The sequence below is a fragment of the Anoplopoma fimbria genome, chromosome 6, assembly GCF_027596085.1.
Source record: "Anoplopoma fimbria isolate UVic2021 breed Golden Eagle Sablefish chromosome 6, Afim_UVic_2022, whole genome shotgun sequence".
In the NCBI taxonomy this organism is placed as follows: Eukaryota; Metazoa; Chordata; class Actinopteri; order Perciformes; family Anoplopomatidae; genus Anoplopoma; species Anoplopoma fimbria.
The window spans coordinates 9,826,008-9,845,018 of NC_072454.1; the positions used below are offsets into that span (position 1 = coordinate 9,826,008).

General features: G+C 42.2%; 1 protein-coding gene across 1 annotated transcript in view; it reads right to left on the reverse strand.

The window, feature by feature from the left end:
• LOC129092723 (ankyrin-3-like) overlaps positions 1 to 10,819 on the reverse strand; it is a 96,257-nt gene extending 85,438 nt beyond the window's left edge. The window contains exons 1-2 of the mRNA XM_054600741.1: positions 10,697 to 10,819; positions 727 to 892 (exon numbers count right to left, since the gene is read on the reverse strand). Coding sequence (XP_054456716.1) covers positions 727 to 892; positions 10,697 to 10,819 — 289 coding nt within the window. The remainder of the gene's footprint in view (positions 1 to 726; positions 893 to 10,696) is intronic.
• Between the last annotated feature and the right edge of the window lie 8,192 nt (positions 10,820 to 19,011).

Here is a 19,011-nt window from a genome sequence, read left to right on the forward strand (position 1 = left end):
ATGATTTCACTCTGTGTTTTACCTCCCACTGTAACGCACAGTACACCCAAGGCCAAACACACACACACACACACACACTGTGAAAATACAGAATTTCCATGCTCAGATTACATCGCTATAAAGACTGCAACCTTTTCACACTAAATTACCTCCTTTAAGGTGCAATGGAGTCTCTCCCTCAGGGCTAAAAGCAAAAATACAGTCATGTGTTGTGACAAAGAGATGTTAAGAGCCAGTGTAGTAGCTCAGTCTATTAACTGGACATTACAGGAGGTTTATTGTGACTTAGAGGGGTAATAATACACATTTCAGAAAAGAAAAGATGCAGTGTGAGAACCAGAACAGGTGAATGGACAAAAAAGAGTAAAAAAGGACAGAGGTATTGGTGGATGATGTCTGCACATGCTTTAGAGAAAACACCCAACACAGTCAGGTTGGAGCTTGTTCAGACAGAAGGGTGCATCCATGTTTGGGAGTTGGGTGGAGGGGATTGAGGGGGCGGGGGTGGGGTAATATTTTGTTCTCTAATCATGAATCTAGGCGTTTTTTATGCTCCCAAGGGAGCCCTGAATATAACCCCCACCCTCCTCCCTCCCTCCCTCCCTCCCTCCCTGCTGCCACCTCCTCCTCCCCCCACACACCCGCTGCTTTTTACTCTCCCTCGCTCCGTCCTTTCCCTCCCTCCCCCCCCAAGCTAGAGAGCTAACTGTGAAGAGGTGTGATTACCATCGATCTGTCCTAACACAGCCCATTTCCTCAGATCCAGGGCCTCGGAGCTCCAGCAGGGCCAGGACCACACGGCACTGCCCTTGCCCAGGGACAGAGGCCTTTTTTTGGGGGGGGAGAAAATATCAGGGAGACTAGGGGAAGGAACCAGAGCTGCTGAGGGAGGCTGGACATATAAAATGTTAGACTTGACACTACGCAAATGTATTGACTTATAAAAGGTGAATCCTGTTGTGTTTTCTTTTGCTGGGGTCTTGAACAAAGTCGAGCGAGTGAACAAAATTGATTAGCGCGTGATTCTTGTTATCGCTGCATGTGATGGTGGAGTGGCAGGTGGTTAAGCGGAGAACAGGGAGACTGCGTTGTGCTGGAGGTGGAGGGGGGGGGCAAAAGAAAGTAATTATCAAACCGTACAGGCATGATTCCCAAGGGTCAACAGAGTAGTGTGTGTGTGTGTGTGTGAGAGAGAGAGAGCATGACAGCACCATTTCAATAGGATAAGCTTTATCTGTGAGTGTATGAGAAGCACCTGCCATATATGCATAAATACACACACACACACACACACACACACACACACACACACACACACACACACACACACGCCTGTGACACACCATTTGGCGCGTTTAAGAGCCTGATGGAAGAGGTCTGGCTTTGATTCACAGTAGGGGATTAATGAGTGTGATGTTGTAGGGGCGGGGCGTTGTCTCACACGCACACACACACACACACACACACACACACACACACACACACACACACACACACACACACACACACACACACACACACACACACTGCTGCTTCAGTGAACAGTGAGTGGTGAATGACCCCGAGACAGACTTGTGCATTAAATGAAAAGAAAGGAAGAAATAAATAAACGGTATAGGTAGTAGAGCTGCAACGATTAGTCCACTAATCAATTAATACAATAATGAAAATATTCAGAAACTATTGAAAAGCAAAAATGTCAGAAAAAGCTGATTTTCCGCTTTCAATTTTTCTTAATTAAACTGAATATCTGTGGGTTTAGGACTGACAAAACAAGACATTTAAAGACTCATCACCATTTTTGAAATTTGAGAAACTGGAACGGACATTTTTTCCTATTTTCTGACATTCTAATACCAAACTATACATCAATTAACCTAGTGAATAATTGACAGATCAATCAATAAGAATGGATACAAATAATCGTTACTCGCAGCCCTAGTGGGTCACATTGGCCTTTAAAAGTATAATTAAGCGTTATATTAACAGTGAGTAGACGTCTTTCAAACACCGGTTCTGTCATCACTCTGTTTTCTATTCTTGTCTCTTTTCTCTCATTCCCTGTTTTCACAAAGTCACCTTTTCCCCTCTCTCCTTTCTCTATCTCCTCCACACCTGCTCCCCTCTTGGCCTCTCTTTCACTCACTCTGTCCTTGCCTCATCAAGTCTCTGCTCCCTTATCTCTCCTCCTCTTTCCAACTCCTCCGTCTTTAGTCTCTCTCTCCCCTCCCCCCCTCCTCCCCCTTACATACCATTCAGCGCTGTAATCACATCATTAGGCATCATTAATGCATCTGTGAATAATCTCACGCTGAACAGCATTTACTGAACTCCTTTTTTTCTGTCTCACCCTTGAGCACCAGAGGTGAGTTGGACCTATTTAAATGAGATGAATGATGGAGACATGAGTCCATGGTGAACTTGTTCAGAGAGGAAAGTCCAACAGATTGATTCACTTGCACTACAGCAGCAATGGGAGATGCTTCTCTCCAACATCTGCTCCTTACTGTCCTCTCATTCTGCAGCTATATGATTGAACTGTAATCCTTCATCCTTAAAGGACATCGGATGGTACCAGTTTATATTTCCAACGAGCCAAACTGGAAAAACCCCGTCCCGTTTCCTGCCGAGACGACTTTTCACCCTGTCACTCAACAATAATGGAGAATCCGGCCTCTGACAGCAAAAGAATGAATGAAACACTTGAACTCATTTATATAACAGTAAAATTACACATCAAAAACTTGTTAACGCATTTCCATGCATATCATATTCTCTGTTCCGATAGCCGCAAGCTACATTATATTGTTTCTGCGCTCACATTGCTGTAACCAACAGTTATTTTCCTTAACGATTAATCTGCCAAGTATTTCCTCAATTAATCACTTAGTCCATAAAACGCCAGAGAATAGTAAAAAAAAAAATCCAGATTACAATTTCTAAATCTCAAACATATCACATCATATTGCTCGTTTTGTCCATCTAACAGTCAAAACCCTATTCAGTTCACTGTCACATAAGAAGAGCAACAAATCACCAAAACTGAGAAGCTGAAAAGGGGAAAGTTTTATATTTTTTGTAAATAAATGATGGAATATGTAATTTAATAAGTATATTTCTGTTAATCCAATGATTGACTAATCATTTTAGATGTAGATGCAGTGATTTTGTCAAGAATTCTCCAAAAGCACATACGAATCAAGCTAAACAAAACTCATCTTATGTAGAACAACATTCATATGTGAATGACATTATATAGACATAAGTGACGCCTATACACATGCAAAATGATTGAAAATGAAATAAACAATTCAACATGATGAATTCACTTGTTATATAAATACATATATTTCTGACATTAAAAATGTGATATTGTACCATATAACATAAATGTCATATGTCGTTTCTGTCCAGTGTATCTACATATTCGTAATCAGATAGACTGAAGGATTAAATGCTTCTTTATGAGTTGAGATAATTCTCTTTATTCCTCGGATGACACAACACTCTAAAAACGCATTGAATTAGCTGCATTCTTATGTAGATGAGAGGCAGTGAAACACATTTGCTGAATGCCATTCTTCCATTTAAACACAGCCAGCGATGAGCCCCTTTAAAATTCAACATTTTTACATGTAATTATTTGAAATTTGAAATGACATCCAGTAGTTGCACCCAGGATACCACATCAGAGTGAGCGAGAGGGATGAAGAGGAGGGAGGGGCGCACGTGGTTTTGAAGAGCGTCAAGAAAGACGCCATTCACCTTCAAATAACCTTTAGGCTTACGATGATGCTCTCTCCTCGCTCTCTCTCTTCCTGCCTCTATACAGTCATTTCTTCTTATCGCTCACTCTCTCCTCTCTTTCACACACATGCTCACTCTCTCTCCATCTATTAGTCCTTATCTCTTCCTCTTTCTTTCTACTTCTGTATCTTCCTGTCACCGCTTTTTTTCTCTCTCTCTGACTCTCTAATGCACACTTCCAGCGCCCACGTAACTCTTAAAGGATGTCGTGTATGTAGTGGTACATACATGCGATAGGTCCATCACCTGATGCATAAAAAAAGAGGTGAAAGACGGTTAGATGAACCAGACCAGGAACCACAACTAGACAACATGGGGGGGGGTTTCCCCAGCGGTAGGACAAACAAATCCCCACATACACAGGTTTCTAGTTACGAAGGCTCCCTAAGAAATCCGACCACACACACACACACACACACACACACACACACACACACACACACACACACATATACACACTCACACACACACACACACACCATCCCCCAGCAGCAACTCTGAATGAGGACCCTTGAAGTGGTGGATCAATAATTAGAACAATCCTTATTACACGCTCTCATTTCCCCTTAGAGACTGAAGCTAATGTAGAACAATAGCAGCAGCATACAGTAGAGTGAGGACGCTGTGACGCACACCCATTGGAGGATGCTACACGTTTCAGGCCATGTTCATACAAGAGTGGGGACTAAAAGGGACTGATGTCAGTGTCATATACTGTTTATACATATGTGAATGCATGGATAATATGATAATGCGACATAACATGAAATTGTCAAGGCCGTTCAGTGGAACTCTGTAATGGCCACACCAAAAAAACGATGAGTACAAGTGCCGTGTTTGTAGATTCATTATCGATAACCAATCATGGTCAGATCTAACCTGGTTGACAAGATGCAACATATTATGATACGGAAAACAAATGACTGTGGATTACATGCTGCATTGGTGCTGTTAATTACCTTCACTTAGGTAGGCAATCTGAATCGTGCGCGGCGGTGGCAAACACCGTCAGTACCATCAAAAAATATATATATAGAGACGTCATTATTGTATGCGAATACATTGAACAGCGACTGAAGAAACAATGCCAACCAACCATAATCGAAGGTTTAATTTCATGAAAAACTTAAGGGTTATTAATCATTTTTTTCTTTTCTGTAGCCCCCTGGAGGCAAAATGGTCATATCGGGCTTTATACAGTTAAAAAAGGAACCTGGCAAAATTATTGTTACTACTAATTCATGTAGCCTATTTATTATATACAGGAATGCTTAACCAGCGATTCACAAACTTTTGAGCCAGGGAACCCTAAACAGGGGAGAAACATTTACATTGTCCTCATAAATCCAGAAATTCAAACTTACCTTTCTAAAGCTGACTCTCAGTAAGCGCTTCATCTTAAACATAATGAACTCATTACCGTGGGTCACAATCAAATCAGAATTTCTAATAAGCCGAAAGCTAACATGGGTGGGAGTAACGGTCATAATGTGCTTGCTTTATTGGTGCAAATGGTCCCCACCTGTTTAATGCACCTTTTAATGATGCAGAACAATTTTATTATTTGTAGCAAATTATTTTGTAGACCTCCTGACAGAGACACAGACCCAACTTTGAGAATCACTAAACCACAAGTACAGTGTCTGCTTTAGATTAAGTTTTGCATTCTAAAACACACCTCTTGAAAATAACTACACACAGTTATCTACATTAGACACATTATTTAAAACTAAAAGCCTGTGAGTGTTGTTTGCTTAACACCGTCATTGAAATACCACTCTATTAACAATCACCTGCACCCACAATGCACCTGTGAAAGCATCTGTAACCAAATTAGATGACTTAGAAATCAGAGCTTGAACACTGTCAATAGGGCTCAGGTTTGCTCTTTGGTGTGAACAACAATGGAAACCAATTTTGGAGAGAGAGTTAGAGTTCTGTCCTTCGACTGCAAGTGACGGATAGCAAATTTCACATTCCTCGTTTAGTGAAAAATTGTATTTGTAATCTTCAAGATACATCTTCCAAAATAACAGCCTATTTGGTATTGAAAGGACTCTTTGTGCTTCTACAAAAGGCGACAAAAAGAGTTAATTCTGTACTAAAATGGGAAATAAAAACTAGATTTTTTTTCATAATGCTGTAACTTCAGATAAGAATCTCATTATGAAAAGGAAGTAGAAAGGATTCACGTGTTTTAAACATCTTTGTATCTTTGTCAAATCGTTACTACAAACTACGCAACAGCTTCTTAGTTGAAAAATATAACTTACTAAATTGCATACATCACATTCCAACTGAGTAAATAAGAACGCCATATCGGCTCCATCAATTGTCATTAATTCCACAAACAGAAGCTTGGCAGCCTCCTCAAAGTCACGCTCGCGCCGTCCAGCCGGTGGCCATCTTGATGGTGAAAACATTTTGTAATACTGGGAGGAGTTCCCAATGCCAATGCAATTAGCCGAGGCATGCATGAGCGCCGAATTCATTAACCTCCATCTTTTATGGGCTGCTGGGGAGGGGAGGAGGTGAGAGAGTGGGTGAGGGGAAGGAGGAGCGAAAGCAACACGCGTGCCGGCTTTGTTTCAGCCAGAACCAGAAAGTGAGCGGAGAGAAAACACGGAATGAAATGAGTCGGAAAGAAAAAGAAATATAGGAGGGGAATCTATTAATAAATATATTGATATTATGTTCTCTCTCCCTCGCCGCCTGCCTACAGCCTGATGGCTCTTTTCCCCCACGGTTTACTTTTCCTCTTAGGGCCAAGCAGACTCTTGCGTCTCCCACTGTTGCCATGGGCTTGATCTGAAGGCAGCACAGGGCTCAAATCCAATTTCAACACAGCCATTCGCCTTCCAGCTTTAGATTCACCATACTGCTATCCGGATTCAGACCTCTAAAAAACAGTGATGATTTGGCAATAAATGATGACCACTGATGAGCCAGTGATCTTTGGAATTTATAATGAGGGTTTACTATTTTCTTCAAGCATCCAATAAAAACAAAAGGCACAATATTAGAGACACAGGTGCAACAAAAAGCTCGTACACTTGCATAGAAGTTCCTTGGAAGATGAACCACTGATTTGACTGCAGAATACGGAAGTGAAAAAAAAAAAAGCTAGCACATGACCCACATAAACCCTGTGAGAGAAACAATAGGTACTGTACCGACGCACCCGCTGTGTACCGGAACAGTGTATAAAACTAGGACCTGGCAGTAGGAAACCTGCGCTTTACTTAGCTCTCTCTCTCTCTCTCTCTCTCTCTCTCTCTCTCTCTCTCTCTCTCTCTCAGGGAATCCAATGGGGGCTCCTGGCTCTAGATAATGTCATTAGAAGTAAAGCAGCTTGGAGAATTAATGTAACGGGGGTTTCCCGTTCAGATGACCACTGCGGCTGCTGAGTTTTCACTGGCATCTCCATCGGAAACTCTCATAGAACACATGAAGATGAACTCCAGCATTCATACAGACACACACTCATAGATACATAGAGGTGTGCTCTCTCTCTCTCTCTCTCTCTCTCTCAGGTTATCATTCCACTAATCCCAGGGTGCTAATGGTAGGGACTATCTCCCTCTGTGCTGCTTTCCTAACAATACACACTGTAAATACGGAGACACACTGTACCAAGTTGTTAAGCATCTGAAGCAGGGATCCCTCCCCTGACACCCTGGACTCCATTAGGCCTACACTGAACTGAGTGCTGTCAGATAAAAGCCGCAGGCCTCATGTTCATCTATCACATGCACTTTGTTGATATACTTCTGCATTTTGAGAGCAGTTACTATGGCTTAGTCCACAACTTACTCTCTGCTTACTGTGTAACCCTCCACTATGTCATTTGAGGGGTCCGAATTCTGAATTTTTTCACAAAAATAGTGCCCTCAAAGATTCCCACAACGGTGCAAAAAAAGTGATGTGATGCACATCATTTACTACTAACAATCCCACAATGCAATGTGTCACATTTTACAGCTGCACAAACGGATGATTAATAAGAGTCCAAAATCTCAACTACAGAGTGTAGTGGGGAATAATATGAACAATGGAGTGAGTGAAAAAAAACATATCATGTTACATCATAATACAAACAAGACAGGAAATATAAGCAATACAAACACTATATTCTGGTGACCTTTTAGGCACAATCTGTGATACACATAAAAACTAAAGTAGCAGCCGCTAATGCTCGAAACACAAGTCTGGAATCAGCTATCACTCCCAAACTGGTCGGATTGATTACCACTAAACAACATTCAAGTAGTGAATGTAGTGTATTTCAAGTCACATTACTGGAAGGCATTTTAGATATGTACACAACCTCAATAAACTATGACTTGCCGACTATTTCAAAACAAAAGAAAACGTACGAATGGGAAGACGCGCCACTCTGCATTTACAAGTGTTCTCTGTACCTGCTCCCCCATCTAAATATAGCGTTTGTAGAGCTGTGAAAGGAGTGAGTCAAAGCAGTTTGTTGCACAATGTTCACCAAGGAGACCACATCAGTTCAGCTACAAGGGAAAAATAAAAGGTTTGAGGCTGAAACTGACAACGGAACCTGTGACTGTAATGTCCTTGTATCCCTTTTACAGTCTTTCTGCTTATGTGACACTTTTGTCATGTGTCTCTACAGACTCTGACACCTCTCAGTCAGTATATTCCCACTGTATAGTGGCCACAGTGAGAGTTGGAAGGCCACCAACAAGGGTAAACAGCGTACGAGCAAGGGCAGCCAAGGAATAAAACCACTACTGTGTATCTGTGTGTGTGCTGGATGGAGAGAGTGACCGACCAGTGATGGCCATAAAGTGCAAATCCCTCAAATAAACAACTGACAAACAAATTAACTTTAGTGTTTGACTTTGTTTTGTGACAGTGCATCATTAACATTTAACAGCATTAGCCAAACAACAGCGCTTATAACAGGAAAGAAAAAAAGTCACAGAGAGTGAATGGACAGAGAGAACTCAAGCTAAAGGTGAGGGGACAAAGACACAGAAAAAAACAAGGGACACAAAGAGACATAGTAGGGAATAAAGGAGAGAAGAGTAGATATGAGAGGACAGAGGGAAGGATGCAGGCCGAGGTGAGGGAAAGTTTATTATCCTCATGGATGGTGCTGTGCAAAATCCAATCAATATAACTCTCCCCTCTTCTCTGCTCATCATCTCTCTCTCCTGTTCTCTTCTATGAAACACGAGCCTTTATAAGGACTATAAACCTCCAGAACAGATCAGCATCTCAGACACATGTCATTTTGGCACACACATGCACAAAAACACAGACGAAAGGAGAAAGTATTGTGCACTTATTGGCGTGTGTACAGATTTAAAACTTGACTGAGAAAGTAGATCCATAAATTCACTTGACCTTATGAATCTTTTTTTTTTTTTTTTTGGTTTGGAAAAGATTAGGCCCATGATAGCTCGCCTCTTGTTTATGCTGGGGTCAAATAACGTTGCCAGCAGCATAATTCAAAACCAGGCGCAAAGTTCAGTAAAAGTCGCTGTTATTGAATAGATCCCTCACGGTCAAATGGCCCCACATTCAATACGCAGAATGTAATGAATGCTTTTGTCTAAATACTAGAATAGAACAGACAGCAGGGAAGTTTATTTTAATACATAACTTTTGACAGACGACAAGTTAGCCTTAGTTTTTGTCGTGTTTAAATAAGAAGTAGCTTCTGATTTGCTATAATCGTATTAATTACCATGTTCTTTTGCATGAGTTTTTCCCACTGGTGTGTCCAGAGTAAAGAGCTGACATTGAAACAGGGATCTCCGCAAGCTGACATGTAAGAGAGGAGGGAGACCCACGTGCATTTCACTTCCTCCTCCATCATATGAAAAGCTTTGTCATCAATAAATCACTGGTGTATGCATTATACATGTCTGTCTGTGCATCCAAGCACACGCGCACACAGACAGACACACACACATACACAAGAAAGAACCCACAAAAACGCACTCACTCACACTTTTCCAAAACCATGTTCAAGTGGAAAAAAAAGAGGACTTTTTTTTTCCCATCTCATGCAAACATGACCTTACACACTTTGCAACTGCCAGCATTCATCTTACTTAGTATGAAGCCCACAACAAGGTTAAATTACGCCTTTGAAGCAATGATGAACAAATCTACACGGACTGATTATAACTACTGACCACCTCGATCCTCACTGAAACAAGGAAGGAGGTGCAAATATTTAAAGAAGCCCTGTGTGACGTAGTTTTACTAACCGGGACGGACAATATTAGGAAACGTTCGAAAGAGTCAGAGGCAGGGAAACAAAAACGCTCCATGTGTCCCAACAGCGTTCGCCTCATCTAGAGACGGGAAGCTACAAGATCATCATGTACGGACTGGTGAAATTATTTTTTGACTTTGAGCTATCACGTGTAAGAAGACATTACACGCACAAACAATTTGCAAACACCTCACATGCATACCAACAATAAACAAACAGACTCCCACAAGAAGAAGTAGGGGAACACCATCACAAACACACTCTCACACACACACACACACACACACACACACACACACACACACACACGCACACACATTCAGTACACAAGGTCAAATATGCTCTTTAAATTGGACTCGTGTCAAAAGAAAACAGAGAATCCAAGCGTGTCTTGAATTATGAACATGTACATAAATGTATGTATTTGTGACGAGGCAACCTCCAAGTCCAGTTGATCTAGGTAGTCAAGCTGAGGGGAGATGTAGCGCACACACACACACACACACACACACACACACACACACACACACACACACACACACACACACACAGAGAGAGTCACGCTCCACTGATGCTAGCTGAGCGGAGCAGATGAAGCCACCAGCCAGCCAGCCAGCCCTCGCCTGTTACCTTTCTCTTTTGTTCCCGGGACGCTGCTCTCCTGCTCTTCCTCCGCTTCTCCTTCTCGTCCTCTATAGCATTCACATCCACTTCCCCCCGATTCTTCTTCAATTGGGAGGCCGCGTGAGCCATGATAGGCAATAAAAAAAACGTAGAAGCACCACACACTACACACGCGTGCCTCACCTGAAATCCCAGAGAAGTTCAGTAGATGTAATAGACAAAACCGGGATCTCAGAGGAAAAAATCGGGGTAGAAAAGGAAAGGGGGGGAAAGGGAAGAAAAATGCCCTCCTTGAAAAGGAGAATGGAGAAGAGTAGGGTATCTTTCACACTTGTATGTATATCCTGTGTGTCCTTTCTTTTGGTTGTTGCTCTGTTCTGTTCTGGTCTGCTCTCTCTCTCTCTCTCTTTTTTTTTCTTTTAAAGTGATATAAATACAGGAGAGAAGAGACAGCAGCTTCTCCTCATCTCCTCCTTCTCCTCCTCCTCCTCCTCGGGTGTCATCCACTGGCAGTGTGAGAGGAGCGCGTCCAGGAGAGGTGAGGACAAACCGGATGGAAAGAAAAGAAGACACGAGCATCACCAGCACAGAGGTGGAGGGAGGAGAGAGAGAGAGAGAGAGAGAGAGAGAGAGAGAGAGAGAGAGAGAGAGGGGAAGAGAATAGAGGTGGAGGGAAAGAAGGGAGGGAGGGGAACGGTTACCACGGCAACCACGCTCTGTTTCAGTCCGTCCTCTTAAATGTTTCTCCCTCTCTTCCTCTTTCTCTTTCTCTCTGCTCTGGTCCCTGCTGCTCTACCTCGCCTGGTCCTCCACCATGCAGATGTGTGTATGCCCGTGTGTGTAGTTTATAATGTGTGTGTGTTTGTGTGTGAGATACAGTCTGAGAGAAAAAGATAAATTGTGTGTGTGTGTGTGTGTGTGTGTGTGTGTGTGTGTGTGTGTGTGTGTGTGTGTGTGTGTGTGTGTGTGTGTGTGTATGTGTGTGAGAGAGAGGGGGTGTGAGTGCATGAATGAAACGGTTAGGAAAGCAAAAGGAAATGGTGGCAAGGAGCAACAGCAGAATGAGTGAGTATTTGTGAATGCATGTGTGTGTATGTGTTACTATACCCCCCATCTATCAACTATCACACACACACACACACACACACACACACACACACACACACACACACTCACACACATGGACACACATTACCAGCTGGAGGTGGCGGGATGGGAATGGGGAGAACATGCCAAGGACACGGATGAAGGCAAGGAGGGAGAGAGGGAGGAGATACTGGGTCATAAATATCACCAATACACACAAAAGGAAGAGGAAGCTAGAACTGATGATATTATCCAATATTGCCAGTAAATTGTTTCAACTTTGAAAATGTGTGTGCGCACACCTGAAAAAATGAATGAATGTATAACTCAATGAACGGCAAACCAAAAATCGACCAACCAGGCAACAAATGACCAGTGATTTAATAAATGAATCACAAGTAAGAATTAGAACTTAAATGCCTTTTTGTCTGAATTTCTCAGTGAATTGAACTGAATTTCCATCCTTTGCTTGTCTGAACTCAGCGCGGTCATCCCACCATCCGGGTTCATTGACATCGTGATGGAGAGGTCAACCAGGACCAGGGCAGCTTTTGTTTCACTAAATCACTCTGGTCTTTGTTGAAAACAGAAGGACAGAGGAGGAGGAAGAGGAGGAGAAGGAGAGAAGGGAGAGAAGATCTACGCAGAGAGAGAGAGAGAGAGAGGGGGAGAGAGAGACAACAAAAGACCCTGTTTGATTTTCTGTTACTGAAGAAAAGAAAAAAAAATCACGAGACGTCTTATTCAGGACGTCCTTCACATCAGCCGTGTTCACGTCAGACGTGGCAGCATGGAGACAGACGGAGCACGCAGCGGCCATCTTTATGTTTCCCCCCCCCACCCCCACCCCCGCCTGCCTGCCTGTGTGTCAGAGGCACCTATGAGCCTGGCTGGGTCCTGTCGATACCGAGAGGCTGCCTCATCACATGCCTGTCTGCTTTCCGCACAATGTACTGCGCCTCTAAACTGTACATATGGACTACATGGGAACCATACGGAGAAAAGCTGAGAATGAGAGCAGATGATGGGTCACTGCTGCTAGAGAGAAAAGGAGAACGACCCTCCAGGGACAGATGACAGGTTAAGCCAGTGGACACCAGTCATGTAATGATGTGAGTGTGAAATTCCCTTTTCTCTTGCTCAAATATATTCACCCTCCCCGTTTCATTTTTCTTTCTTTTCAGCCCCAAACACCAGCCAACGGCATGAAGGGGGGGGGGGGATGAAGCTGACTTTACAGCCCCCATCATGCATCAAGGGGGTGTCACATTATGCCAAATTATCATGCGGTTGCTAGGCGAGGGCCAATAAGGGGGCTTCAGGGAGGACAGGATGGATGGATAAGGAGCGTGGAGAGGTAAGAGGAGGGATTGGGATTGGGAAGGGATGCAGCAAGAGGGGGGTGCATGTGTGCAAGTGAATGTAGATGCATAGAGAAGACATCAGGGCATATGTGCACATGATAAACAAACTGCAAAAAAAAAAAAAAAAAAGCCTTTGTCCGGAGAGAGATATGCAAAGAGGAATCATGATGAATGGACAGGAGTTTGCATCCTGACACAATTCTTTCTGCAGCTCAATGTTAAATAAAACGTACACAATTGTGCAAAGAAAAAATCATTTACAATAGCTGCCAGTACTACCAACCTATTTATTAATGAAGCTCCACTCCCCCCCCCCCTCCATAGTCAATAGTCTTACTCGTAGTAAAAACCCTGCCAAGGTGTCCTATATTTCAAACCCCAGCAGTTTGCAGGCAAAGAAAAAGCCAGACTACTACAAAAGAGCAGCGTTGGCTGGTGTCTGAACTCTGGAAGTGGACGTTTATTGGATAATTTTTTTACAGGCACTACGCCATACACATACAGCCAAAGTAAAACTACCACAACCAGAATTATAATTCACACACAAAGTAAAGAATATGTTGCATCGGTGCATAATTAGAATGGTCATTTTCATTTAGTAGTAGTAGTAGTAGTAGTAGTAGTAGTAGTAGTTGCTATAATTTGAGCTGAAATCATCAATCACTCAATATGATTCGACAGAAAAATCAATTGGCAAATCTTTTTTTACTTTTTATATTAAAGTATTGTATAAATCCTATTGATTATGAGATTATAAACATTTAATATACAAGCAAAGCAAACTTTCTAAATCCTCATGTGTCTTGATACGCCCCTGAGACCATGTTGCCTGGGTCAGTCTCTTATCTGTGGTGGGTCTGTGTATCTCACTGGAGCTTCTCCCGCGGGTGCAACAAGACCAATCACAGCATCAATCTCATTGGCCTTTTTGACCTCCGCAGCCACAACAGCGTGTCCCCTAACACACCAACAAAAACAGGCACAGCAAAGACGCCATCTGGAGGGTTTGAGCTGGACAGTTCACTGAGAGGTTACAGAATATCCCACACACAGGAAATTACACTGATTCCTTTAATTAAGCGGTTGTATGGGATTTTGAAAGAAATAGTTTTTTGAATGGACCTGAAAAAAGCTGAGTGGCCATTTTTCATATAAATTTGACTTCTTGTTTTTGTCCCGCCCATGTTAGGCACACGTTCCTGTGACATAAATGAACCAAATATTACTTCCCTGTTGTCTTTTTATTTCCTCATCTATATCATTCATGTACATGCACAAACACAGTCACCATGCTACTGGAACTGTGCATGTGCTGTCATGTATAATATCTGCTTTGAGGTTGTGAGAAGGGGAAAAATAATGAGCAGGGCGTCCTATGCGGTCCAAATGGACTACACTCATTATTAGTAGTCTGCTGCCCTCTAGTGTTCAACAGCACCAACAGTCCAAACACTGTCCTGATAGTGCACGTTTGGTCTGATACACAGTTTTTATTAATAAAAAAAAAAGCTTTTAGAAATACAATCAGAACAAAATGTGTCAACCTAAACTGAACTGTGATTAAACAGCACCAAAAAAAAGGGTTGAATTCATGTCACAAATCCTAAAATGTAAAATACACATTTCACCTGTTCTTTATGTCCATGCCGTCACTGATGAAAGAATCCCTATTTTCAAGATTCATTTTTTTTTTTTGTCTCTGCTTAAGGCTTTTTAAACCTGAAAAAAACAAAACAGATCTCCACCCAGATTCAGGTCTTACTGTGCTATCTATACATCTCCTCTTTCCCCCCTCTGGTGGTCCCATATTGTGGAGGAATGTTTGTCTGCTCTGACTCGACCGGGAACGCCTCCAGGAAGAATAAAAACAGGGCAGAGAAAGGAGAGTATGAAAGGCGCCAGGTCAAATGGCAAGTGGTTTTGGACTGATGGGAAATAGATGCACCCACGCCGAGAACCCCCCCGCCCACAAAACCTACACTAGGCCTGAAGGCTTATACATCAACATGGGGGGGAGGTGGTGAGAGGTGGGGGTTTAGATATATCATATCAGTATACAAAGAGAAGGGGGAAAAAAACGAGAAGGGAGGTGAGAGCAGAATCAGACTGAATGAAGGATGTCTGCAGCCTGGACATTAAGGCCACAGCTGAAGACAAATTACGGCAGTTGTTTTGGTGAGTTCCTCGACTCACGACCAAACACACAAACTGGTTCTCACTCACGCGCACACACACACACACACACACACACACACACACACACACACACACACACACACACACACACACACACACATAATCTCTCTCCCACACCTTCTCTTTTTCGTTACCCCCCTCGTATCTAAATTACTCTAATGTCTCCCCTCCAGATAAACAAAACGCACCATGAGATGTGCGCTTTAACCCAGTTAGCTAATAGCTACAAGTAACCTACCTAAATGTGTGTCACGACCAAGCGCTCCCCTTCTAACCAGACCAAAATGTCCTTCCATGGTTTCCCCACTGAGGGGCAGACAGATGTTCACATTGGAGGGGATAAGCACACTAACACACATGTACACACTCACACAGGCAGGCAGAGTCGATAATTTAAGGTGGGGTCGTAAACGCTTTAAAAAATAATAATTTGGTTTGTAAGCATTTGAATGCCTGCATATTAAATGAAAGAGAAAGATAACAGAGTGTTGCACACTTTTTACCGTCACAAACAGAGATCATGTGGGTCACGTTAAAGCCACTAAATGAATTAATCAACAGAAAAAAATACTTTCTGTTAATGAAAAATGTGGTCACTTTTCAAAGAGAGAAGTGACAGAGTGCAGGATAATCTATAGATGAAAAGAAAGCCCTTGTATCAATGTGCATGAAGAAATCAGATAGAATTCATGTCAATTTAAACATCAATGCATGCTTTTAAAAAACGATGATTCATGCAGCAACTTGAACTCCTTCACTTGGGCTATAGCAGATAGAATTCATGTCAATTTAACAGCAATAACAGTGGAGCAGACTTCTGCCCACTGCTATATGTTACAGCTTACACCAGGGTAAACCATTGGGGGCCTGTGGGATTTACATAAGAAACAAAGAATAATTGGATTTATGTTTCTATCACATCAGTGGAGTGCAAGTTCTAACGGCCAAACATTAGCCACATTTTCAAGCATTATAAAACAACCATCTGGTTTGGTGGAAGAAAAACAAGTCCTATTAAGAAGAAAAGACTTGCAAGCAAAAAACTGCAATGCATTTCATTTTGAACTTCCCCAGAAAAGTTTCATTTATCCTGTCTATAATGTGAAAAAGCTAGAAAGCGGTGGTCCCATTCATGTTGTGTCATCTGCCAATCCCCATGAAGCCAGCGTTCTGGAACAAAGTCACCATTAAGGGAAACAAGAAAATCTAATCGAGAATTTTAATAGATTGAAACTTTTTCCTCCGACAATATCTCCGGGCTATTTCAAAAAGACTTCAGTGGGCGATCCAAATAACAACAAGAACCAACACCAACACAGTGGCCTGTTGATTAAGAATTTCCGTTAATCAATGGGGAGTTAATTTCTTGGCGGAAACCAGTGTCGGTCTGACTGTGGCGACTGTGCAGAGGAGGAAGTGATCCCTTTTCTGTTTTACACAGTTTTTACACAGAAATGGCAGCAGAAGAATAAACAATTTCACGGTCTGTTGGGAACAGTTAAACACAGCGTTGCACAATCACACCCAGTTTCTTCCTATTATTCACTCGTGATTTGTATCAGCATACCGTTCTGTAATAAGTCATTTCACCGCGGAACAATTCAGCGAAGCGGCTTTAAAAAATTGGCAATATGTTTCACAAAAGAGCGAGAAACTGAATTGGTCATCTTGGCGGTGGCAGTGTCTAAACCAGTCAGGGCAATTATTTAAAAGTGAAGCAAAGTTTCCCTTATTTTTCTAACAAAAATGTTCTGTGGTTCTCCTGTGCACTTCTCTATTAAAGTTGTATCTTAATTCTCAGTACATTGCTGTCCAATTATGTTATGTTGTCCAGGAAATGGCCTAATTGATTAGAAGAAACTTCAATTTGGGCATTAATAAAACACAATGTCCCTGATGGTAACCATTGAAAGTTGGCCTAAGTGATTTTTAATTGAAAACATTAGGAGAAAAATACTGTGGTGTTTTTACTTTGGTATACTGAATCTAATGGGAAGGCAACGGAAAATGAAGGAAACAAAGCAAAACGAGGCAAATGGAGGTGTGACAAAATCTATCTGATGACTGATGGCGAGGAACAATACAGAGAGAGAGAGAGAGGCAGGTTAATTAGCAACGTGTGGATGGCTGAATACAGACGTAAATGACTCAGGCCTCAGAGGTCGTGACCCTGTCACTCCAGCCAATCACAGATGAGTCATGTAGTCTTCTGGGATATGCCTCGTCACCACGGTGACCGGCTCTTATCACAATGCGGCCCCTTAACAGTTATAGACAGAGTCCTCAGGAACTCTCTGGTGGGCGAGTTGGTGGGATATTCACAGGACACATCAAGAAAACAAAAGTTGCCATGGTTACCGGTGGCTGATTTTGTTGATGTGGGAATTAGGAGGGTGTTAAAAGACTGAGAACTGGGACAGTTTTCTCCACAATAATACCACAAAAACATTTTATGTGAATTTGTGTTTTATATGATTGTTTTTTCAGTTATTGTGTTGTTTAGTGTATGTGTTTCTTGAGAATTATGTGACAATTCAGTGATATTATTGTAGCAAATACATTTATGTGGCCTTAATGAGGGGCAGCTATTGTTGTTACAGTAACCAATAAGAAACAAATAGCAGTTCATATAAAATGAAGGAACAATATAAAAAACTTGTGTTTGTTTGTGTGTGAAAAAACTCAAACACAAATTAAAATAGTTTCACAACCTTCCTTTTCTCAATTTTCCTAAAGACAACTGTGCATTTGTAAAGAATAAATAAAAATAAAGAACCCTTATTATGCAATAAAATTGTGTTTTGTATTGCATTGTGAAAAACTGCAGTACTTTGTAGATGTTTTTTTAATAAATCCTGTGATCACAAATCACAAAAACTGAAGGGAGCTGCAAAAGGCATTGATTGCATTTACATGGGTTTTTTTGGAATAATGAGACAAAATGATGCAACCCGAACAGTTAGACATTTTTAGGCTGTACTTTGTGTGCTGTGCTCAGTGATTTGGAGTCTGATCAAAGGCAAGCACAGTGCCTTCCTCCCATGCAAAGCAGCAAAAGCCACCAGCACCATATGTGTGCGCCCATCAGTGGGTCCACATGCCATATGCCTGAATGTGCTGGTGTAATGCTTTCTCTGGGCCAATCAATTCACTGTACGCTCAGCAATAGTGTTCGTTAGTGCAGTCCTGGGGTGGGGGTGTGTCTACGGGTATATATACAGTATATATTTCCATGTGTTTAGGTGTATTTATGTAGTTATACATACTTTACTAGTGCAGCAGTTTGTGTTTAAGTGACAAACTGCAGGAGTGTGTGGTCTGAAGCCCTGTGTGTTTGTGCAGGCGTAACTTCACTAGACCCGGGTACTGGAGTTGCAGAAGCTGTGCGTTTGTGCAGCCTTGTTACTCTCCCTTAGCTGCTGGGCAGCGGAACATCCTCCCCAGTGTCGAGTTTCCCCCGTCATGACGGGATCATAGAGATGTGCCAAGAAAGCGCTGCGCCCAGGGAGCCTCCTTCATTCTCACACGGTACGCTTAGCCACCGTATCAAAGTATCATCACACACACAAACACACATAGCAACCACCTGGAAAGTACTGCCGGACCCAGAGAACCCGAAAGTGTGTTACTGTGTGAGTGCACACACAGACAAATACATTTGCACACACTTACACA